Source organism: Trichoderma asperellum, chromosome 3, assembly GCF_020647865.1.
Source record: "Trichoderma asperellum chromosome 3, complete sequence".
Taxonomy (NCBI): Eukaryota; Fungi; Ascomycota; class Sordariomycetes; order Hypocreales; family Hypocreaceae; genus Trichoderma; species Trichoderma asperellum.
The window spans coordinates 5,444,052-5,461,749 of record NC_089417.1 but is presented as its reverse complement, the minus strand read 5'-3'; the positions used below and the strand labels follow the sequence as shown (position 1 = coordinate 5,461,749).

Here is a 17,698-nt window from a genome sequence, read left to right as displayed (position 1 = left end):
TTAGTTTAATTGTAGCCGCCTAGATTGATCAGGACTGCCTAGATTGATAGAGGTCATCCGGTTTAATAGAGGTCATCCGGTTTAATAGAGGTCATCCGGTTTGATAGAGGTCATCCGGTTTAATAGAGGTCAATAGGATTGTTCGAGGTCACCTTGTTTAACCGAAGCCGCCTAGTTCAACTGCAGTCAACCGGTGTAATCGAGATCGACAAGGCCAACGAGGTTATTTGAAGTTGCCTGCATTAATCAGGACCGCCTAGGTTAATCAAGGGCGCCTGCATTCATCGCAGTCAACCGGCTCGATCAAGGTCAACGGGATCGTTTGAAGCTACCTGCGTTGATGAAGGTCACCTAGATTGATTGCGGTCAGCCGGTTGGTTAAAGTCGCGATAGCTTCAAATTGCACCTTCTAGCTAACTGTATACTGTTTTACCTTTCATAACCTAACACTGTAATTTAGTGTAAAAAGCTGGGCTGCATAAGCCTAGGCTATATTAGGCTAGGCCAGGTGGGAATACCGCCCGAATAGCAAAAATCTACTGCCCGAATAGCAATACTCTAATAATTTTAGCTTATTTGTAACGATCTGCTATACTGTTAAGCCAAACAGGGCAAAAGATTACGCCAATAACCACTATTGTAGCAGTTACTGTAACAGAACCAGCTGCTTTATAAAGGATCTATCAGTAAACCAGGTTGTAATATTATTATTTTTAAATTAAACTTTTTTAATTTTTCTTTAATATATTTTATTTTATATTTATTATAATATATTATATATTTTATTTTTTATTAAAAAAAAATCTATTTATAATTACTATTAAAAAATATAATTTTAATATTTTAGTTTATTTTAATAAGTAGGCTAATAATTATTAATGTTTAAAAAGTATAAGTTTAGGTAGATTTTGGTGTCCTGTAAGCCCACAAGAGACTTTTGACACCCCACTGTACTAGTGCGCGACACTGTAATTTAGTGTAGGTGTGTGGCAATTAATATCTTGGGGTGAAAACAGGCACTGGTATAAGCCATATCTGTTCAAGTAGGAATTTTTATCTGTTCAAATAGGAAATCTTTGTTGATTTAGCTGTAGTACTCTTCTAACCAACTACGTAAATGCCCAATGGTGGGATACTCAAGGAACAGACTTCCTCCCACAACAACACCAAGTTGCTCACGAAACTTCTCTGCAATAACTAGACTCATCAGTGAATCGACGCCTAAGTTTGCAAAATTAGCATCGTCTGTAAGATCGGCAATGTCAATAGCTGATTCGTTGCTAATAATCTTAAGTGCTTTGGCTGTGGTAGTCTCGGAATCAGACTCTGATGCACCAGCATTGCTGTGAATTGCCGTCCCATTCACGGTTGGAAGTGGCTTGGCCTTGGATAGACTTGTCTCGACAGTCGGCCTTTGTTTTACCAACCTCGGAGCCTCTATATTGACGGCGATGGGCTTTATTAAAATCGGTACGTGCGACTTTGTGTGAGCAGTCTTAGTTAAGGATGACATGGCAGTGGGAGCATTTGAGTCATCTGGTGCAGAGAAGAAGCGACTGAGTAAAATACGAGGATATCGGCAGAATTTGATGCCGTCAACCTTGCCCATGATGATGCCATTCTGGAGAATGTACACGTCGCCCAAGTACACGCTTGGATCCTCCTCTGTTGGAATCATTTTGACATAGGACTGATACCTGCCACCCGGGACCAAGGGTTTGGCAAAACACATAGAGCCCCAGCCTGGCGTGACGCAGAAATTGTTCTTTGTGTCCACAGCATCTGAAACATTCATGACAAAGCCAGCCAGGTGGGCAACACTATCAATAAAGAATGGCGGTACAGTCCAGTTACCACCCTTTTCAGTGGAAAGAGTGATATCTGCAAATGCTTCCAGCTCATGCAGAACAACTGAATGCATGCCACGGTATTTAGTTGCGTAATCGACCAGATTGTTAGCAAACAGGAGGTACGCCATGTTGTGATTGAAGCGATTGGCGATTCCAGATTCGGCCATTCTCTCAAGGTCTTGAATACGACCTTGGATGAGATGCGCTGTGGATATCCATGAAGTCATCCAATTGGCAGGGTCGCCATATACGATGGTAGCAGTAGCAAATTGTTCGAGATTGATGCCGTCGCTGAGCACATTTGACCATGTCAACTCGGCCATATGGGAGGCAATGTCCGGAGTGGTCACTGAAACTTGAATGTACTGATGACTGTCCGGATTGTTGTGGGCTACAAGACCTTTGGTAACCTCTAAATTGTTGATGCTCATGTGCACCTGCTTAGCTTTAGGCATGAGTTTCTTGTATAGATATTCACCAAGAGTATACGAGATGTCGGCATGAATGGACTTTTTTGGAAGATTAGTAGAGACTCAAGAGCGTTGGAAATACAGGAAATACACTCACAGATGTAACCACCCCGCAATCGTTCATCTTGTGCCCCCAGGCCGCAGTGCGGAAGTCCACTTGCATCACATCAGACTGCATTACAACAGTGCCAGATGTTCCGTCAAGCCTCTGTTCGATAATCTGGTGCACAGTGGAAGTTCTGAGACCGGAGATTGCTACAGGGCGAGTTCTCCTAATCTTGTTCGACCCCTTTTCTTCATCGTAGAAAGTGTTGCCTTTGGTAAGCGCCCAATCACCATTGTACTGAATCCAGTAAGTCCTGTCATTCCATGCATAGGTTGGTAGATCTAGAAGCTGTAGGGCCTTCTCAAATGGTCGGTGAAACTCGGACCAACCAATATTTACCCCGATACAATGTAGGGATGCAAGGCTCTGAGACATTGTGGCCCAATTGTCCTCGCCTCGTCGAAAGGAGGGGATGACCTCGTTTTTTGGCGATAAGGTGGACTTGATAAAGCCAAGGCAGACAGGGTGAGGTCCAATTTCGATCCAAACAGTCTCGTCGTCAACAGTACCAATGTTGTACGCTGCTTCAAGGGCCGATTTAAAGTTGACTGCTTCCCTGGCAGAGCGGCGGACATAGTTGGCGTTGACTGTTCTATCATCGAAGATCACCTTGGAGAGCAAAGGAGATATAACAGGTATGTGAGGCTCTTGGAAAAGAACACTTGATTTGGCGAGATGTTCAAAGTCATGGAGAACCGGGTCTATCTGTGAAGAGTGGAACGCAAATGCAACGTCGAGACTAAAGCACTTATATCCGTCCCCTTCAAGGCAGGGAACGATGGTATCCATCTCCTCTGTAGGACCACTAAGCACCGTTTCCTTTGGGCCATTAACACATGCGATTTCGTATGTTTTGCCTTTGGCACTTTCCTCAATTTGAGAGAGTGAAGCACGCACTGCTACCATCTTATGACTGCCAACCTGACATTTCTGCTCGAGGACGCTGGCTCTTCGGCCAACGAGGAAAATGGCATCGCTCGCCGATAGGACACCAGCGACATGCAGCGCAGCATATTCTCCCAAGCTGTGTCCAATAACAACATCAGGTTTAACGCCTAATGATCCCCAGTACTTCGCCAAAGCAATCTCGGTGCAAACCTGGGCCACTTGCGTGATAACTTGTGAGTGCTGATATTCCCTAGGGTGACTTCCGTCAATCGCAGGAATAAAACTTGAGAACCCTTGGCCTCTGGAAATGGCATCCAAATGTAAAATCTGTGACCTGAAATAGGGAGAAGTGTGGAATAGTTCGAGGCTGGAAGATTTATATGCAGCTCCCTGGCCAGTAAACGCGAAGGCAACAGACGGTGGTCCGGTTGCTGGAATCGGCTTACGAGAGTCAACAGAATCTAGAATTGATTGAAGCTTCTTCTGTACCTGGGGAACGGAAGAAGCAGCGATTGACACGCGGTGGTTATGATGGTAACGACGAGCTGTCAGGGAATAAGCGAGGCTGGCGAGAGGGACATCAGGATTCTGCTCTATATAAGCAAGAAGTCTCTGAATGTTCCCACGGAGTGAAATCTTGCTTTTTGCCGATATACAAACGACATGCGTGGAGCGGGGGTCTGTTCCTGTAATCTCACGCGTTGGTGCGTCTTCGATGAGAAGTGACGAGTTACCTCCAGCGGCACTAAAGTTGTTCACGGCAGCAACGCGTCTTTTGCCTGGTGTGGGAGCCCATGGTGTCTTCTGATATGGAATACGAATTTGTCTCTTATCTAAGTCATTCGGGAAAGCAGGATTGAGGCCATTCTTTATGCCGACGTGTGGAGGTATGGCATTCTTCTGAAACATCAAAAGAACTTTGATCAATGCTGTAACACCGGCAGCAGCTTCAGAATGGCCGACATTAGATTTTACTGCCCCAATAAACAGTGGGTTTTTGGAGCTGCGTCGTCTCGTGCTTGGTGAGAATACATTCATCACTGACTGGATTTCCTCTGTATCACCAGCTTGCGTTCCTGTGCCGTGCATCTCGACGTAGCCCACATCCAGAGGATCGACTCCCGCTCGATTCGCTATCAGCTTGCCTAAATATGCTTGATGGCCTGCATGAGGGTGAGTTATGGAGATGGCCTCGGCTGAGTGATTCGTTGCTGCAGAGAGAATGACGCCAAGGATATTGTCATTATCAGCTTCTGCATCCTCTAATCGCTTCAGTACAACAGAGCCCACAGCATCAGCTCGACAGTAACCATCTGCCTCACTATCCCATGTCTTACAAGCATTAGGTGTCTTAGTCAAGAAATGACCGTGACTGAGACCTGCAAAAGCATCAGAGTTAGTCAAGACATTCATACCGCCTGCAACAGCGGTGTCTACATCCCCATTCCAGAGTGCTGTACAAGCAACCTGTAAATAGATTTAGTTAAATCCGGCCCCTCAATCTCCGAGTACATCAGGTCTTACCTGTATTGTTGCTAAACTCGATGAGCACGCAGTATCAATGCTATAGCTAGGCCCAGAAAACTTGAAGAAGTAATTGATCCGACCAGGACCGAATGCACGACATCCGCCAGGAATAAAATACGTGCTGATTTCCTGTGCTGTATTAACTTCCCGGTAGTCATCGCTCGCTTGGCCATAAAAGGTTCCGATACGACGCAGATCCGTGGCAGCTGTTCGATTTGCAACGAAGCCGGCTCTCTCTAGCGCTTCATATGCTGTAACAAGAGCAAGTCTCTGCATTGGATCTGTCTGCTCAGTTTCTCGAGGTGACATATTGAAGAAGGGGGCATCAAACAACCCCGGTTCGTCGATAAAACAGCCATACTGCGTGTGGCTCGTATTCACTCTTTTCCCAGCTGGGTCCCAATGGCTATCAACGTCGAATCTGTCGTCCGGGATGCGTCTGTGTACATCCAGGCCCTGTTCCAGGAGCTCCCAGAACTTCTCAGTATCAGTGGCTCCGCCAGGCATTCTGCAGGACATGCCCACAATAGCAATCTTGGATTGCATTGGCCCTCTTGGGCTACTACCTTCATGTACCGAGGGCTGGGCATGCACCCATGAGATGATTTCTTCGGTTGTTGTATTAAGGTCAGGAACTTTCTGGAGAGCTGCCGAAAGATCATGTATGGGCAGTGAGAGCCGGAAGACAAGAAGCTGGCATTGCCTCGCGCTCCAATCCTTGGCTAGTTGGACTATACCTTGCATAACCTTATCCCATTGGATTCTTTCAGTGAGAATCTCTGTAATGATCTGTTTAAACAGCTCTTTGGCAGATGTCGCTGTAAAGGGCTCCCCGCTGCTGGTTGAGTAAATTGGTAGGCGAGGGGAAAACCTGGAGTTTAATGATTCCATTGAGGGCGTTTGAATGACCCAATTCGCATCATCTTCGTCGTATATATGCCTCGCATGACATAAACCTCCATATACAGGCAATTCTACAAATTTGTGATGGTGGAAAAACTGAGCCGTACGGAACATAGCTTGCAGTCTTGATGGTGGACCGCTGACCGTGACTGATGTTGCACTGAGGGCACTGATGAAGACTCTACTAGCTTCTGGAGTTTTCTAGATGTCTTGATCTTAGTAATGAGTATCTCAAGGATGCCACGTGGACAAACCTCTTTTTCATGGATCGAGTCCAGCTCGTGTTGGACGACATCCGCAGATACCTCAGGGAGCACATAAGCCCATGTATTTGGTGCACTGGTGCTCGTGAGGTCACGAGGCTGCAAATTTTGGGACACTTCATTCACTAAAATACCAAGTCGAAAAGCTTGTCGTATCACTTGAGCTCCGGTGGTTACGATATCTGGTACGGTACGGGCCAAAGACACGGCACCTGTTGCCAGAAGGCCGATACCCAAACCGGTGAGTACAGCAACACTCCCATTGTCCGTTCCGAAGGCAGCAGGATTTTCTTCGTAATATCTGGCAAAAAAAGAAATTAGAAACGCCCTCACAATGCCAGGTTGATTACTTGCCCAATGAGAGTTCCAAGCTCCAGGGTACAAAGTAAGATTCCATCGATAGCTCCGCAGAGTTGACTTTTTCGAAGATCAGCGAAATCGGCAATTGTCAAAATTGTTTCAAATGGGGGAATTAAATTTCTCAAATTTGTCGGTAGTTGGCTTAGTTCGTCACGGATTGCTAGTGTGGCTTCCTCTAAAAACCTGGCGAGAATGTGATGATGCCTGTCCTTGCTGTTATTGTAGAGTTTGCGAAATGACGCTTGCAAATCATCTTTAGGAAACTCATTACTAAAATAGAGGACCTTCATCTTGTCGAAATATGCATCATCTGATCGGGAAGGGGTGTAGATCGACATTATGCTGGACACAGTTGGTGTAATTGGTGCTAATGTTGAATTCTTGCGACGCTACATTAACCGCTATAGAGTGCCGCGATCTAGAACTTTCTGAGTTTATATATCCTTAAGTTAGTTATTCTCGTAAGCCGCTGGAAGCCCGAAAACAGCTGAATCGGTCATACTGCAGTTGGTACACCGGCGACGCAACGGTACGCAAAGGACTTCAAACCGTTCACAGCCTTTTGGCTCCCCTATTCCGACTTGTCACTTGGTCGGGTAATATACCGAGCCCGACACTTCCGACACCTCCATTCCGCAGATTACTCTCTCGGGTTCTTACAATGTCGGGCCATCAGTGTAAGAGGTGTCTCGGACATCAAAGGATACCCAGGCACTTCTTCTTTCACCTCTTCTTTCACTTCATGTGAACATTGACATGGTGCTTTTTTTTTTTTTTTTTTTTTTTTTTTTTTTGCTATCCTACCATTCAAGGCATCCTTCTGGAGTTCTCATAGATATTGCGCTTGTTTTTATTTTAAAGCATGCCTGCTTTGACGGGTATTAGAAGTTCTGCGAGAATTTCAACTTGTGAACCGAATAGGTGTAGAATCTGACATTCCACTTGTATGTAAATGAACAATAAATACACTAGGCCCTTTGGCAACTTTTCAAGTCAATCACCATTTTAATATGCTTTTTAAGATGACCGTAGAAAATGAGAAGTCAATTTGCATGCTTAGAATTCTGATATTCTTGAATCTATGGATCCTCAACGTCTATGCCTCTGAATTCAAAGTATTCCTTCATAATTGGATCGTTTATGAGTAAATCAACAAATTGTTTCTCGAAAGGAAGCACAACTTCCACGCCCTGATCCTTGCCAGCATTCCCTTTATGCGGTGGGTACATGACTATCATGTTTTCTACTACCGTGTCGGTAATATTCCTGTAAGCCATGGGTTGGCCAATACCAAAGTCATTGTCACACAGCCTGAAATTTCTCCAGTCAGTAGTGGTGAATGACATTGGAGGGAGGGAATCGAGTGGCACATCAAGGCTCGACTTATCTCGAACCACGGCAAACCTTGCTACTGTATCATCAAGCGTTTTTTCGCTCACACTGTCGGTTATGGCTCTAATGTAAGCAGCTATTTGTGGGAGAGAGCTATCCGATATAACATCAGCCAAAGTGAGAGGAGACTTCTGATGATGTGAAAGCCCTGCTGCTAGTACATTTCCTTGGTATCTTGGTGAAATCTGCGGCGTACCTGAGATTATTCTGTCAACAGCCTGTTATCCAGTGCATAACCCCGGCCCTTGAAGAATTAGGTGTAACTCACAACGGCTACGCATATTGATAGGCTCGCCAAAAATTGCAGGCTCCTTCAACACAGGTCTGTACACTAGAGCCCTGTTTCTTGCTATAACTCTCCAGAGTAGAGCCGTCAATGCATCATAGCTTGAGATCCACGTCCCGTCTTTAGGCGATGCTAGCTTTTTCAGTGCAGCAGCCTTAGTAGGTGGAAGATGGAACAACAGCCAAGAACATGGAAGCCAGTCCGGGTGCCTGGGAGGCCGTGGAATTGGGCTTATCTGATCCTCCAACGCAATTTTGGGTGCAATGAAGCGAGACCTGTCCATGAATGCTTCATCCCAGCTTGGGGGAGGTGTTCCATATCGAATCGAAGAGCAATTATCAGCAATTTGACGAACTAAACTCGTCGTGCCTGCCATGTCAACTGCAAAGTGGTGTATGTGAATGGTTAGAATGAAGCCACCACGGATGAAGTTCAGTTGAAATCCGACAATGGCTGGGCTGTCATCTGGACCGCGAGCCGTAGGCATGCCGTCGATGCCCAAAGTTGCGGCACTTCCAAGACACCGGCTTGAGAAGTTCTGTCTTTCAAGCTCTGAGTACGATGGATAGTCATCACCAGTGCCATTGAGCCAGTGAAATACAAGCTCAACAGTACTATCAGGCTTTGTGACAATCGAGTAGTCCCCATGCTGGTTCTTCTCGACCGTGCCAACCAAATGGCGGCATTGCAGAAGCGTTGCGTCAATCGCCTGTTTGAACGTTTCAGCAACAGTCGTTTCATCGGCGTTATCTGACTTAAAAATTATGGCATAAGTGTTGTAGTTTGGAGGAATGACGATGTCCAAGATAGACAGGCGAAAGGACTCTTCCTTGAAGCCATTGAACCAGAGTGGTTGGAGTTGATGAGTCACTTTTCTGCCCATTGTGACGAACTTGTGTTGGATAGGCCTCTCGATTCTCTCTCAAGCGTTTCGTGAAGCCAAGTTTAAGCTAGTAGCCTTGCAGTTATGTAGATAAGGATATCAGAGATACGCAGAACCTTAGGGGGATAGTGGAAGCGAAGGTGATACTTGTCTTCACGGGACTCGTGCTTTGTTTTCTTGGTGACCCTAGACAATAGAGAATAGGCTTCAGTTAGGTACTTAGAACATGGCCTATTAATTTTGAGAGAAATATGGTTAGAAACAAACGAATGCACGTAGCGTGTGAGCTAGAGACGTTCCGAGACGATTAGTGGCGCTGTTTCACACCGCGATTGATGGACATAGGTAAAATTGACCGATGCAAACGCCGAAAATGTAGAATACAAAATTCTCAGGCAATTTAACCTGTCATTGGATAGACAGTTACTCCCTGACTTGGCCGATGACCGGAATCCGGATATTTGTAACGGGCTGACCGCTCAGTCGGAATCCGGTGCCTCTTGGAGCTCCGATCTTTTCACAATACAAGCAGACGGTGGCTCACATTTATCCCAGAAAAATCTTTGATTCAAATTAGCCATTTGAACATAGTGGAGAATAGTTCGTCTTTAAAATCTTTGCGAACATTGGTAATACAGTAATTTTCGGCTCCCTGCTCAATCTTCACAAACTAAACAGCCAGCTTCGCAAATATATTGACCCAAGCCATGTCTTCCAACGTATCAATCGCGCTCATTCTTGGAGCAGGACCTAACATTGGAGCCAGTGTCGCAGAGGAATTTGCTTCTAAAGGCTACAAAGTCGTTCTCACGTCAAGAAAAATCGCTGAGAATGCTAACCCGTCTTTTTCTCACATCAAAGGCGACCTTTCTCAACCCAACTCAGTCGTCGATGTTTTTACCCAAGTTCGGAAGCTTTACGGAGAGCCAGGCGTAGTTGTTTACAATGGTATGTCTCAAATGTCCCATTTGGAGCGTATCAGGGATTCTGACTGGATCACAGCTGGTGCGGTCTCTTTCGCGCCCAAGGAGAATACTTTCGATCTCGACCTTGGCACATTCGAGTCGGACCTTAACATAAATACCACGAGTGTATTTGTTGCGATTAAAGAAGCCCTAGCATCTTTTTCAACCTTACCCACTAGCGCTTCTCGAACTTTTATCTACACGTAAGTGGCAAAGCTGTGTCCAGCAGTTTCCAATGGTTTTAGTACGAGCCCAGCTTGTATGGGAACTCACTGTTCAAAACATAGTGGGAACGCGATGAACTTTGCATCCTTCGATGGACTCCTAACTTTGGGTGTCGGCAAGAGTGCAACTGCGCACATGATTGCATCCGCAGCTGCAGCATTTGCAGACAAGGGTTACAAGTAAGTTTCGCCACGTAAGAACAGTACCGACCTAATATTGATATTCCGCAGGTTCTACTATGCGGACGAACGGCGAACATCTGGCAAGCTCTGTGGTAAGGATATTAGTGGCGCGGCTCATGCCGAGCTATATGGGCAGCTCTCTGAAGATAGGAAACAGCGGCCTTGGTTGCAGACATTTGTTAGAGGACAAGGTTATGTTGATTTCCCTGCTGATACCGTTGTTACTTTCTAAATCGCCAAACTAAGGTGAAGTAAGCAATTACGGCGTGTTCCGCCGACTTGGGAGGATAAGGCGTCTCTAATGTAGCAGAGAGATAGAACTGTTACGCTTGTGTAGTTGGTCAGAAACGGGAACGTGAGTTCAAACCGAATGAAGTAGATGTTCAGATCAAAGGCAACGTGTTAGCTAACCCACTGTGCATTCCTATAAAGAGATAGCTAGCTGGTGCAGTGTAGATGGAGAAAGTGTGCAACGAGTAAAAATGCAGCCATAATTTGCAAGAATCTACAGACCTTAATAATAACGGCACTTCTCCAAGTGCTGTAAAGTGGTGATGCCCTTTTTACCATTTAATTTACATTCTGTTTATTGTCTTGTTGAATAGATATAGTCAAAGAATTGATTCAGAATTGTCGTATCATCCGTTGATGTCACTTCGGTTAGAGGATTTGCACAAGTGCACTCGTACGGTATCTTGAAGTAGAAAAATGAACCTCCCCCCCTCTCCCCGGTGTTACATTGGTGTACAATTTGACTTCCATGTCGCTAGTGACGAGGGTCATGACCAATAATTCGATGACTGGTGCCCGCTCTTACCCTTTGGTACTACCGTCCGCCGGACGTAATACCAATGGACAGAGTAATCCGAGACTAACATCAAGTATTATTCAATGTACCATTATGGTATTCTAATTTTTAACCCTAGCTCCTGTACTCCGACCTTACAAGTAATCGCCGTTCGGTAGTATTGGGAACTCCGACGCCCGCTGATTGTCCTCGGAACCCTGCCTATTCTCAGCGGCACCATTCTTCATGCGCGTGTACTCTCTTGCCTGATCTCACATTTTACTCCTCTACTCGGAGAAGTACATGATTTATTTTTATAACTAATTGACAATCCTACTGTGATGTTTAGGTATCTGGGTCTCTAATGCCGGTTTTTACTTTCCTCGAAGTAATTAACTTCTATCGACTTTCTTTCAAAGTCGAAGCACTCCATGGAACCTACTCCAGACGTACCACCACGGCCAGAGGGGAGCCCAGGCACGCAATTCTTATGCTTGACCATCTGTGGCTACCGTCGACCTGGAATGAGCGAGACGGACTACAGGCACCATATGACACAGGTTTCAGCTCCCCTAACCAAGGATTTGATGGTCAAGTATGGTGTAAAACGATGGACTCAGGTTAGCAATCTCTTTTCCGCACACACCACTTGCTGTTATATATATTTCTCCATTTTCCAGCAGGACCATTTTCTGACTATTTGCAGATTCACAATACAGCCGCAACTCGGGCACTGATGGCTAAATTATATGACCATCAGATGACCAATCTTGCAGATTTTGACTGCTTTAGTCAGGTGGTGTTTAAAAGTGTAGATGACTACAAAAAGATGAAAGAAGACCCGTGGTATAAATCTCAATTGGTCAATGACCACGAGAAGTTCGCCGACACAAAGAGAAGCATGATGACGATTGGCTGGATTACGGAATTTATTAGAGATGGGGAGGTAGTGGACGGAATGAAGGATTGTTGACAAACGATCAATTTTGTAGAAGCATGCGATTTCTGTTCTAGTGTTTCAATTGCTAAACAAAGGAAGAGCATCACGTCGCTTGCCCAGTTCCTCCATCTTTAATCATGCGAGTGTTGCAAGTATCTTTCAAGAAGCCACGCCAATAATGAACCTTACATTTGCCGATCGACATGATTATGAACACAACATGCCCACAGTCATAGAATCAAACAGTTCGATTACATGAAGATTTCGGGCGCAATGTGGACATTGTGAAATTGTTTCCATCATTCAGCATTTGCATGCACGAATGTTTTCCCGTCTTCTGTCGCTGCACATGGACACGCATGGACAGTCACCACATAATGAGCTTGTAGCTTTCTGCAAATGCCCTAGGCTCGGCTATTAACCCAGCGCACGGCGATTTCACGTTGTAACCCAATATTTGCTAGCCGCCCTGAATTTTTTAGGTCTAGTTCGAGTCAAGTCGGAGTCCGTTGGCATGCCCACTTCTACTCGATATGCCCGACCAACTGAATGTTACTGTACACAGGCAAATATGCATGCATGCCGCTACTAACTCGTTCGTTCGTTCCGAATGGCAGCAGTCGCCTCCCTGAGCCAGGGCCGAATGTTACTGCAATTGGCCGCTCTTTTTGCACCACGCTATCCAGGTCCCGGCTTCACCATGCATCCCACCGCCTCGGAAGCTCGCGAACCAACACGGGGTGCTTCACTCCAGGAGTGGACGCTGCTTTCGGTGAACGGTATCTAGAAATAATAGAGAAGATCAATCAGGATTAAGTTGAAGACTTGGCCGAGTTATCCAGTTTTATTTGCTCCTGTAGGCTTATCGATTTGCGCCCAACACATCTGCAAGAGACAGGTTTAGCGCCAAAGTGGAAAAGGAAAAGAGAAAACAGCGACAACAACAATGGCCTCGTCAAATCGACCGTGCGGCCTCATTGGTCAAACTGGCATCGAACTCTTGACATGCAATACCCCCAATGGTGTCAAAATATCCATTCTGCTCGAAGAACTGAAAGAAGCTTATGGCTTGGACTACGTTTACCAGAATATTGACATTATGGAGAACATCCAAAAGGAGCCTTGGTTTACTAGACACTCTCCGAACGGCCGTACATGCTTCTTTGCGCAGCAACAGGGAAAATGAACCTTGACCACTAACCATAGTTGCATAGGTATCCCAGCAATCATAGATCACGATAGGGATCAATTTTCCGTTTTTGAGACGGCCGCAATCCTCATGTATCTGACACGGCACTACGACCCAGAGCATAAGTTCAGCTTCAGTGATATCAATGACATTTCCCGTACAGAACAGTGGGTTACTTGGCAACATGGTGGCCTCGTGAGTATTTACAATATACAACTGCGCTTCTTTTCCCCTTCAAGTATCTAAACCATGTCGGTGAAATCTAGGGGCCTATGCAAGGACAAGCGAATCACTTTTACCGAATTATTAAAGACGAGATACCTTATCCCACTCAAAGATACGTCGGAGAGACGGAGCGTCTTTACGGAGTTCTCGATACGCAACTGAAGGGCCGTGATTATCTCGTAGGTCCCGATCGTGGCAGATACTCTATTGCCGACATTGCATCTTTTGGATGGGTAAACACTTCATATTTTTCCGGTATCATTCTCTCAAAATTTCCAAATGTTGAACGATGGTGGAGGAAAATTAGAGACAGGTCGGCCGTACAGATAGGCATTTGTATTCCAGAGCCAAGCCAGGTCCAGAATGGGAGAATTCAGGAGAGGTTGGAGGAAGAACCACTGTTCAAGGCAGAGGATGACGACAGGAGAATGGCGGGAGATCGGGCCAAGAAGCAGTTCAACTACAAGTTTTCTTCTCCATGAATGGAATAAAGCATGGCAAATTCGACTGCTGCAAACACATGTGTGCGTCGCAGGGTACAGAGGCGGAATGAGTGATTTTAATGCTCTAAACAAGTTTATAAATCCGAACATTTCGCCAAGTAAATAATCCTATTTAACAGGAATAAAGCTTCTTTATCTTTATATTCTTACCTCAAGCTTAACGCGCTCATGAACCGAGCTCTCCATGTTCGCCAGCCAAGTGGCCAACCTTCTCGATGTACACCAGCGTGCAGTTTTACAGAGTATAATGGAATTACAAAACTCAAAAGCGGCGTTTCTTAAACAGAGATCTTGTCCTCTCGTCAGTTATCTCTTTTTCAGCAGTTTTATAGTGATATTCAAGCAACAATGGGTGCTGAAACAGAAATTCTACCGCAGTTTATTCATGGGAAGTTTTGAATCGTCCCTTCACAACAAATATCGTAGGCTTCCATAATATAGGTAGCCTATTCTTCCATACTTAGGCCTCCCAGAAAGAACATTGCAGAACAATTTGATTTTTAAGCAACATTATTTTACTATGGTGAATCCTTGCAGCAAATAGGCTTTGGCAGCCTTCCGATTTTGTCTCATAAGATGAAACCTCCAGTACCAATAGCTGAGTGTACTAGGCACAAACAATGGGTTCATCTGCATCTTTGAGGCTGGCCTCCGTCTGTGGCAACGAGCGGTTCTTCGTAGCTTCTGGTAGAGACTCGGTGAGATGTCTCCGTATTGGGTTTACATTTCTTCCAGATCTATCACTGGCAGAGATAGTGTTTTGCGATGGAGTTTCCGCTGACGTCTCCTGAGGTGTCTCATGAACCATCGTTCTCACAACTTTTCTTTTCTTCCACTGGACATTAACTTTGTGGAGCCTCGTCATGAATGCCGATCGTATTGGTCTACTCGCACCCGGCTGTGCATGACTCCAGCACAATTCCATCAATAAAAGCGGCAGCACCTTGTTCAAAATTGCTTGGGCCAGATCTGTTTCAGTTAGTCATGTGAAATATGTTCCATTTGAATAGAGTGATCTTACGTTTTCCAGGGCAAGAGCGTACTCCAACACCAAAGAACATGCTATTTGCTTCTGCTCCATTGTCAATTCACATACCCAGAAAACCATGACGCCCAAAGATACGCACCGCAGGCTTTCTGCTGTTCAGGAGACATTTCGAACCAGCGCTCTGGTCGAAAAGTGTCGGCATCTGCACCGAAAAGCGACTTATTACGCCCCATCACCCATGGATTGATTCCGATCGCAGTCTACGGCAAATAATTCGTCAGTACATCTCAAGGTTGGAAAGGGTATAGTAAAAGCTTACTCCAGCTGGCAGCCATTTCCCTTCCAACTCCATTCCTCCATGTGGTACAACTCTCTGTAGCGGACTTCCAACCGCAGGGTGCAACCTTTTGCTCTCGTTCAAGCAGGCGCTCAAGTAGGGCAAACTTTCAATCTCCGTCTGCTTTGGTATCTTGCTCAATTCCCCCGCTGCCCTCGCCTCGTCAATCTCCTTTTGGATTTTTTCCTGGCACCCGGGATAAGAGATGACAAAGTCAAGGAAGCTGGAGATTGCGATGGCTGTTGTTTCGACGCCGGCACCAAAGTTGGTTCCGAGCATCTCGGAAACCCAATGCGGTTTTAAAGCTGGCTTTTCAGCATGGATCTGTAGCAGCCTAGTTGCAATGTCGGTTGCTTGCGTAGGCAGATTTTCACTGGCAAAACTGTCGAAGCGGTCTCGGATGCGTTTCCTCATCCACTTTGGCAACCAAAGTGTCAGCTAATTCGGATAAGATGGTGACGGGATACTCACGATGAAAACATGCTCCGTCATTTGACTAGCCGGTTTGGAATGAATCGTGGCCTTTTGAGTCAGCAAGCTGGGGAGCATGGCCAAGATGATCCGCAACTTCGGCTTCACAATGATGTTGAACCACTTCCTTGCTCTGTGAAGACGGGGGACATACCCAACCCAATGCATGTAACCCCACAATCTCATGGTTAATTCGATTGATCCATCATCCACACCAGCTTCAAGAAGGCCCTTTGATTCCCCAAAAGTAGCGACTTGTAAACAATCTAAATCACATGAGTGGAAGAAACTACGAATCATACGGAGGTTGGGAATCTTACCAGAAGCGAGAAAATTGGCAACATGGTCAATATCTTCGATACGACCCGCTCGTTGAATCATGATGTCGATGTTTCTCTCCAAGATTTTGTCGAGGTTACCCTCTATTTGGCGCATAAAATTATCTGTGTAGGCCGGTCCAACCAGTCTTCTTTGCAGTCGATATTTATCCATGTCCAACTCGGAGAGAAAGTCCAGCTCATCGCCATCACCCCATCCTGCGCTCCCCGTCGCGATGTACCAGTCTCCCTTTGGAAATTTGCTTGTGGGTCCTATTCGTTCAGTTGGATTGCCGTTGACACAACTCCTTCTTGGCAGCAGTCTTACCGTATATTACATGTCTCGACTTTGTACTGGACACAATGACCTCATTTGGGCTGACGCGAACGATAGGGCCATATTTCTTGTGCAGATCCAAATCTACCCACGGTCGTTGAAACGTGCGCTGACGGGTGATGAGCCAGAGTGGTGATATACTAGCAAAGAAAGGCCCAGGAACATTTCGAAGAGGTGTCAATTCTCGTACGTAGAAGCAATACAAGGATAATATGACGAAACTAACAACTGCCAGAGACGTCAGCGAGGTGGCAGAGGAACCGAAAGTGTCATTGTTGAAGTACATGCTGATTATAGGCGTTATAGTGATCTTGCATCCCAACAGATTTGTGTATTATCAGCTTGAAGGAGTAGATATAAAGGGTGTGACTGGAAAATTTCCATTTCTTCCTGTTCGCCGTCGGGTGCCGACTCATCGGGGGTCGGCGGTCGGAATTCGGGCCTATGCATGTTGCTCATCACCCATGCATTGGCGGTGCAAGAATTTGCTCTTGAAGTAAAATGGCAGACAAGTTCACAATTACGTTAATCACTGCTTCAATGCCACGAAATGAGCAGAACTTTGCAGAGGAAGAAAGGTGCTCTGCAGGCTGGGGCTTCTTGTCGGTTGGCCACACTACGGTATATGACTTTCAGTAAACCAACGTTTCGGCTCGCCTTAAAGCTGGGCCTAAAACATCTGGAATACTCCAAAAAGCAGCATCACTAGCTTATTTTAGTGCATTTTGCAAATTATACTAAAGCTAAACACTTTTTATAATACATTTTTATACTTTTTAAAGGTATAAAGAATACTTAATATAACAAAAAAAAAAATAAAATAAAATAAAAAATAAAAAAAAATCAATTACAGCTGTTTATTATAAATCATACATTTATTTTAATAAAATAAATATATGAATGAGCTAAAAAGGCGTAAGACTCAAAGTTGGTTTATACAGGGTCATACCAACGGGTAACCCTACCCTAAGATCTAAATTTGCTGCATCAACCTGCTGGGATATATCATACGTCTTTGACCATTTTTTGGATTGTTTACATGTGTTTAACATAGATAAAAGATCAAATAATTCATCCCTAATCGACCTCGAAGGATGATTCAAAAGTGTAAGATCCTGTTCAGCGCTCTGACATGTCGCATGCAGCTTTACAATGTCAGCGGCTACCATCGTCGGTAAAAAGAAAGCTGCTGGTGGCTGATTTTCCCTTTCTTACAATTGTGACATTCAGTTCGTCTCGAAAGAGAAAGACGGCGACTTGTATGCTTTACTGCGTGAGCGTTTCCAGTCACTGGTTCTTTGCAG

The 17,698-nt window shown here is 45.3% G+C and overlaps 6 protein-coding genes across 6 annotated transcripts; 3 read left to right on the top strand and 3 right to left on the bottom strand.

Moving 5' to 3' along the window:
* Positions 1-1,054: 1,054 nt before the first annotated feature.
* TrAFT101_006398 (Type I Iterative PKS) lies at positions 1,055-6,736 on the bottom strand. Its single transcript, XM_024902190.2, has 5 exons — positions 6,362-6,736; positions 5,999-6,308; positions 4,839-5,945; positions 2,418-4,781; positions 1,055-2,359 (listed from the first exon to the last, which is right to left on the bottom strand). The coding sequence occupies exons 1-5, from the start codon at positions 6,703-6,705 to the stop codon at positions 1,085-1,087; spliced, it is 5,400 nt and encodes a 1,799-aa protein (XP_024754747.1). The 5' UTR covers positions 6,706-6,736; the 3' UTR covers positions 1,055-1,084.
* Positions 6,737-7,392: 656 nt separating this feature from the next.
* Positions 7,393-9,147, bottom strand: TrAFT101_006397 (uncharacterized protein). Its single transcript, XM_066127747.1, has 2 exons — positions 8,028-9,147; positions 7,393-7,955 (listed from the first exon to the last, which is right to left on the bottom strand). Exons 1-2 carry the CDS (start codon positions 8,926-8,928, stop codon positions 7,447-7,449), a joined length of 1,410 nt encoding a protein of 469 aa, XP_065983860.1. The 5' UTR covers positions 8,929-9,147; the 3' UTR covers positions 7,393-7,446.
* A 325-nt stretch (positions 9,148-9,472) lies between these two features.
* Positions 9,473-10,828, top strand: TrAFT101_006396 (uncharacterized protein). The gene is made up of 4 exons (XM_024905658.2): positions 9,473-9,876; positions 9,931-10,096; positions 10,181-10,297; positions 10,349-10,828. Exons 1-4 carry the CDS (start codon positions 9,636-9,638, stop codon positions 10,530-10,532), a joined length of 708 nt encoding a protein of 235 aa, XP_024754750.1. The 5' UTR covers positions 9,473-9,635; the 3' UTR covers positions 10,533-10,828.
* Positions 10,829-11,379: 551 nt separating this feature from the next.
* Positions 11,380-12,139, top strand: TrAFT101_006395 (uncharacterized protein). The gene is made up of 2 exons (XM_024910416.2): positions 11,380-11,707; positions 11,794-12,139. Exons 1-2 carry the CDS (start codon positions 11,519-11,521, stop codon positions 12,058-12,060), a joined length of 456 nt encoding a protein of 151 aa, XP_024754751.1. The 5' UTR covers positions 11,380-11,518; the 3' UTR covers positions 12,061-12,139.
* Positions 12,140-12,863: 724 nt separating this feature from the next.
* On the top strand, positions 12,864-13,991 carry TrAFT101_006394 (uncharacterized protein). The gene is made up of 3 exons (XM_024902904.2): positions 12,864-13,178; positions 13,242-13,411; positions 13,483-13,991. Exons 1-3 carry the CDS (start codon positions 12,974-12,976, stop codon positions 13,921-13,923), a joined length of 816 nt encoding a protein of 271 aa, XP_024754752.1. The 5' UTR covers positions 12,864-12,973; the 3' UTR covers positions 13,924-13,991.
* Positions 13,992-14,212: 221 nt separating this feature from the next.
* Positions 14,213-16,735, bottom strand: TrAFT101_006393 (uncharacterized protein). Its single transcript, XM_024902905.2, has 7 exons — positions 16,386-16,735; positions 16,061-16,330; positions 15,741-16,006; positions 15,252-15,686; positions 15,072-15,192; positions 14,966-15,016; positions 14,213-14,913 (listed from the first exon to the last, which is right to left on the bottom strand). Exons 1-7 carry the CDS (start codon positions 16,678-16,680, stop codon positions 14,552-14,554), a joined length of 1,800 nt encoding a protein of 599 aa, XP_024754753.1. The 5' UTR covers positions 16,681-16,735; the 3' UTR covers positions 14,213-14,551.
* Between the last annotated feature and the right edge of the window lie 963 nt (positions 16,736-17,698).

Excerpts from the sequence above, each read along its gene's own strand:
- TrAFT101_006398 (XM_024902190.2), bottom strand. The coding sequence starts at position 6,705 with ATGTCGATCTACACCCCTTCCCGATCAGATGATGCATATTTCGACAAG. Across the intron at positions 6,309-6,361 it reads GAGCTTGGAACTCTCATTGG|ATATTACGAAGAAAATCCTG; the intron begins GCAAGTAATCAA and ends TTTTTTTGCCAG. Across the intron at positions 5,946-5,998 it reads ACTCGATCCATGAAAAAGAG|AAAACTCCAGAAGCTAGTAG; the intron begins GTTTGTCCACGT and ends CAAGACATCTAG.
- TrAFT101_006395 (XM_024910416.2), top strand. The coding sequence starts at position 11,519 with ATGGAACCTACTCCAGACGTACCACCACGGCCAGAGGGGAGCCCAGGC. Across the intron at positions 11,708-11,793 it reads GTGTAAAACGATGGACTCAG|ATTCACAATACAGCCGCAAC; the intron begins GTTAGCAATCTC and ends GACTATTTGCAG.
- TrAFT101_006393 (XM_024902905.2), bottom strand. The coding sequence starts at position 16,680 with ATGTACTTCAACAATGACACTTTCGGTTCCTCTGCCACCTCGCTGACG. Across the intron at positions 16,331-16,385 it reads GTCGAGACATGTAATATACG|GACCCACAAGCAAATTTCCA; the intron begins GTAAGACTGCTG and ends CTGAACGAATAG. Across the intron at positions 15,017-15,071 it reads TGAACAGCAGAAAGCCTGCG|AAGCAAATAGCATGTTCTTT; the intron begins GTGCGTATCTTT and ends ACAATGGAGCAG.
- TrAFT101_006397 (XM_066127747.1), bottom strand. The coding sequence starts at position 8,928 with ATGGGCAGAAAAGTGACTCATCAACTCCAACCACTCTGGTTCAATGGC. Across the intron at positions 7,956-8,027 it reads TATCAATATGCGTAGCCGTT|GTACGCCGCAGATTTCACCA; the intron begins GTGAGTTACACC and ends GAATAATCTCAG.
- TrAFT101_006394 (XM_024902904.2), top strand. The coding sequence starts at position 12,974 with ATGGCCTCGTCAAATCGACCGTGCGGCCTCATTGGTCAAACTGGCATC. Across the intron at positions 13,179-13,241 it reads TAGACACTCTCCGAACGGCC|GTATCCCAGCAATCATAGAT; the intron begins GTACATGCTTCT and ends ATAGTTGCATAG. Across the intron at positions 13,412-13,482 it reads CTTGGCAACATGGTGGCCTC|GGGCCTATGCAAGGACAAGC; the intron begins GTGAGTATTTAC and ends GGTGAAATCTAG.
- TrAFT101_006396 (XM_024905658.2), top strand. The coding sequence starts at position 9,636 with ATGTCTTCCAACGTATCAATCGCGCTCATTCTTGGAGCAGGACCTAAC. Across the intron at positions 9,877-9,930 it reads AGGCGTAGTTGTTTACAATG|CTGGTGCGGTCTCTTTCGCG; the intron begins GTATGTCTCAAA and ends ACTGGATCACAG. Across the intron at positions 10,298-10,348 it reads TTTGCAGACAAGGGTTACAA|GTTCTACTATGCGGACGAAC; the intron begins GTAAGTTTCGCC and ends GATATTCCGCAG.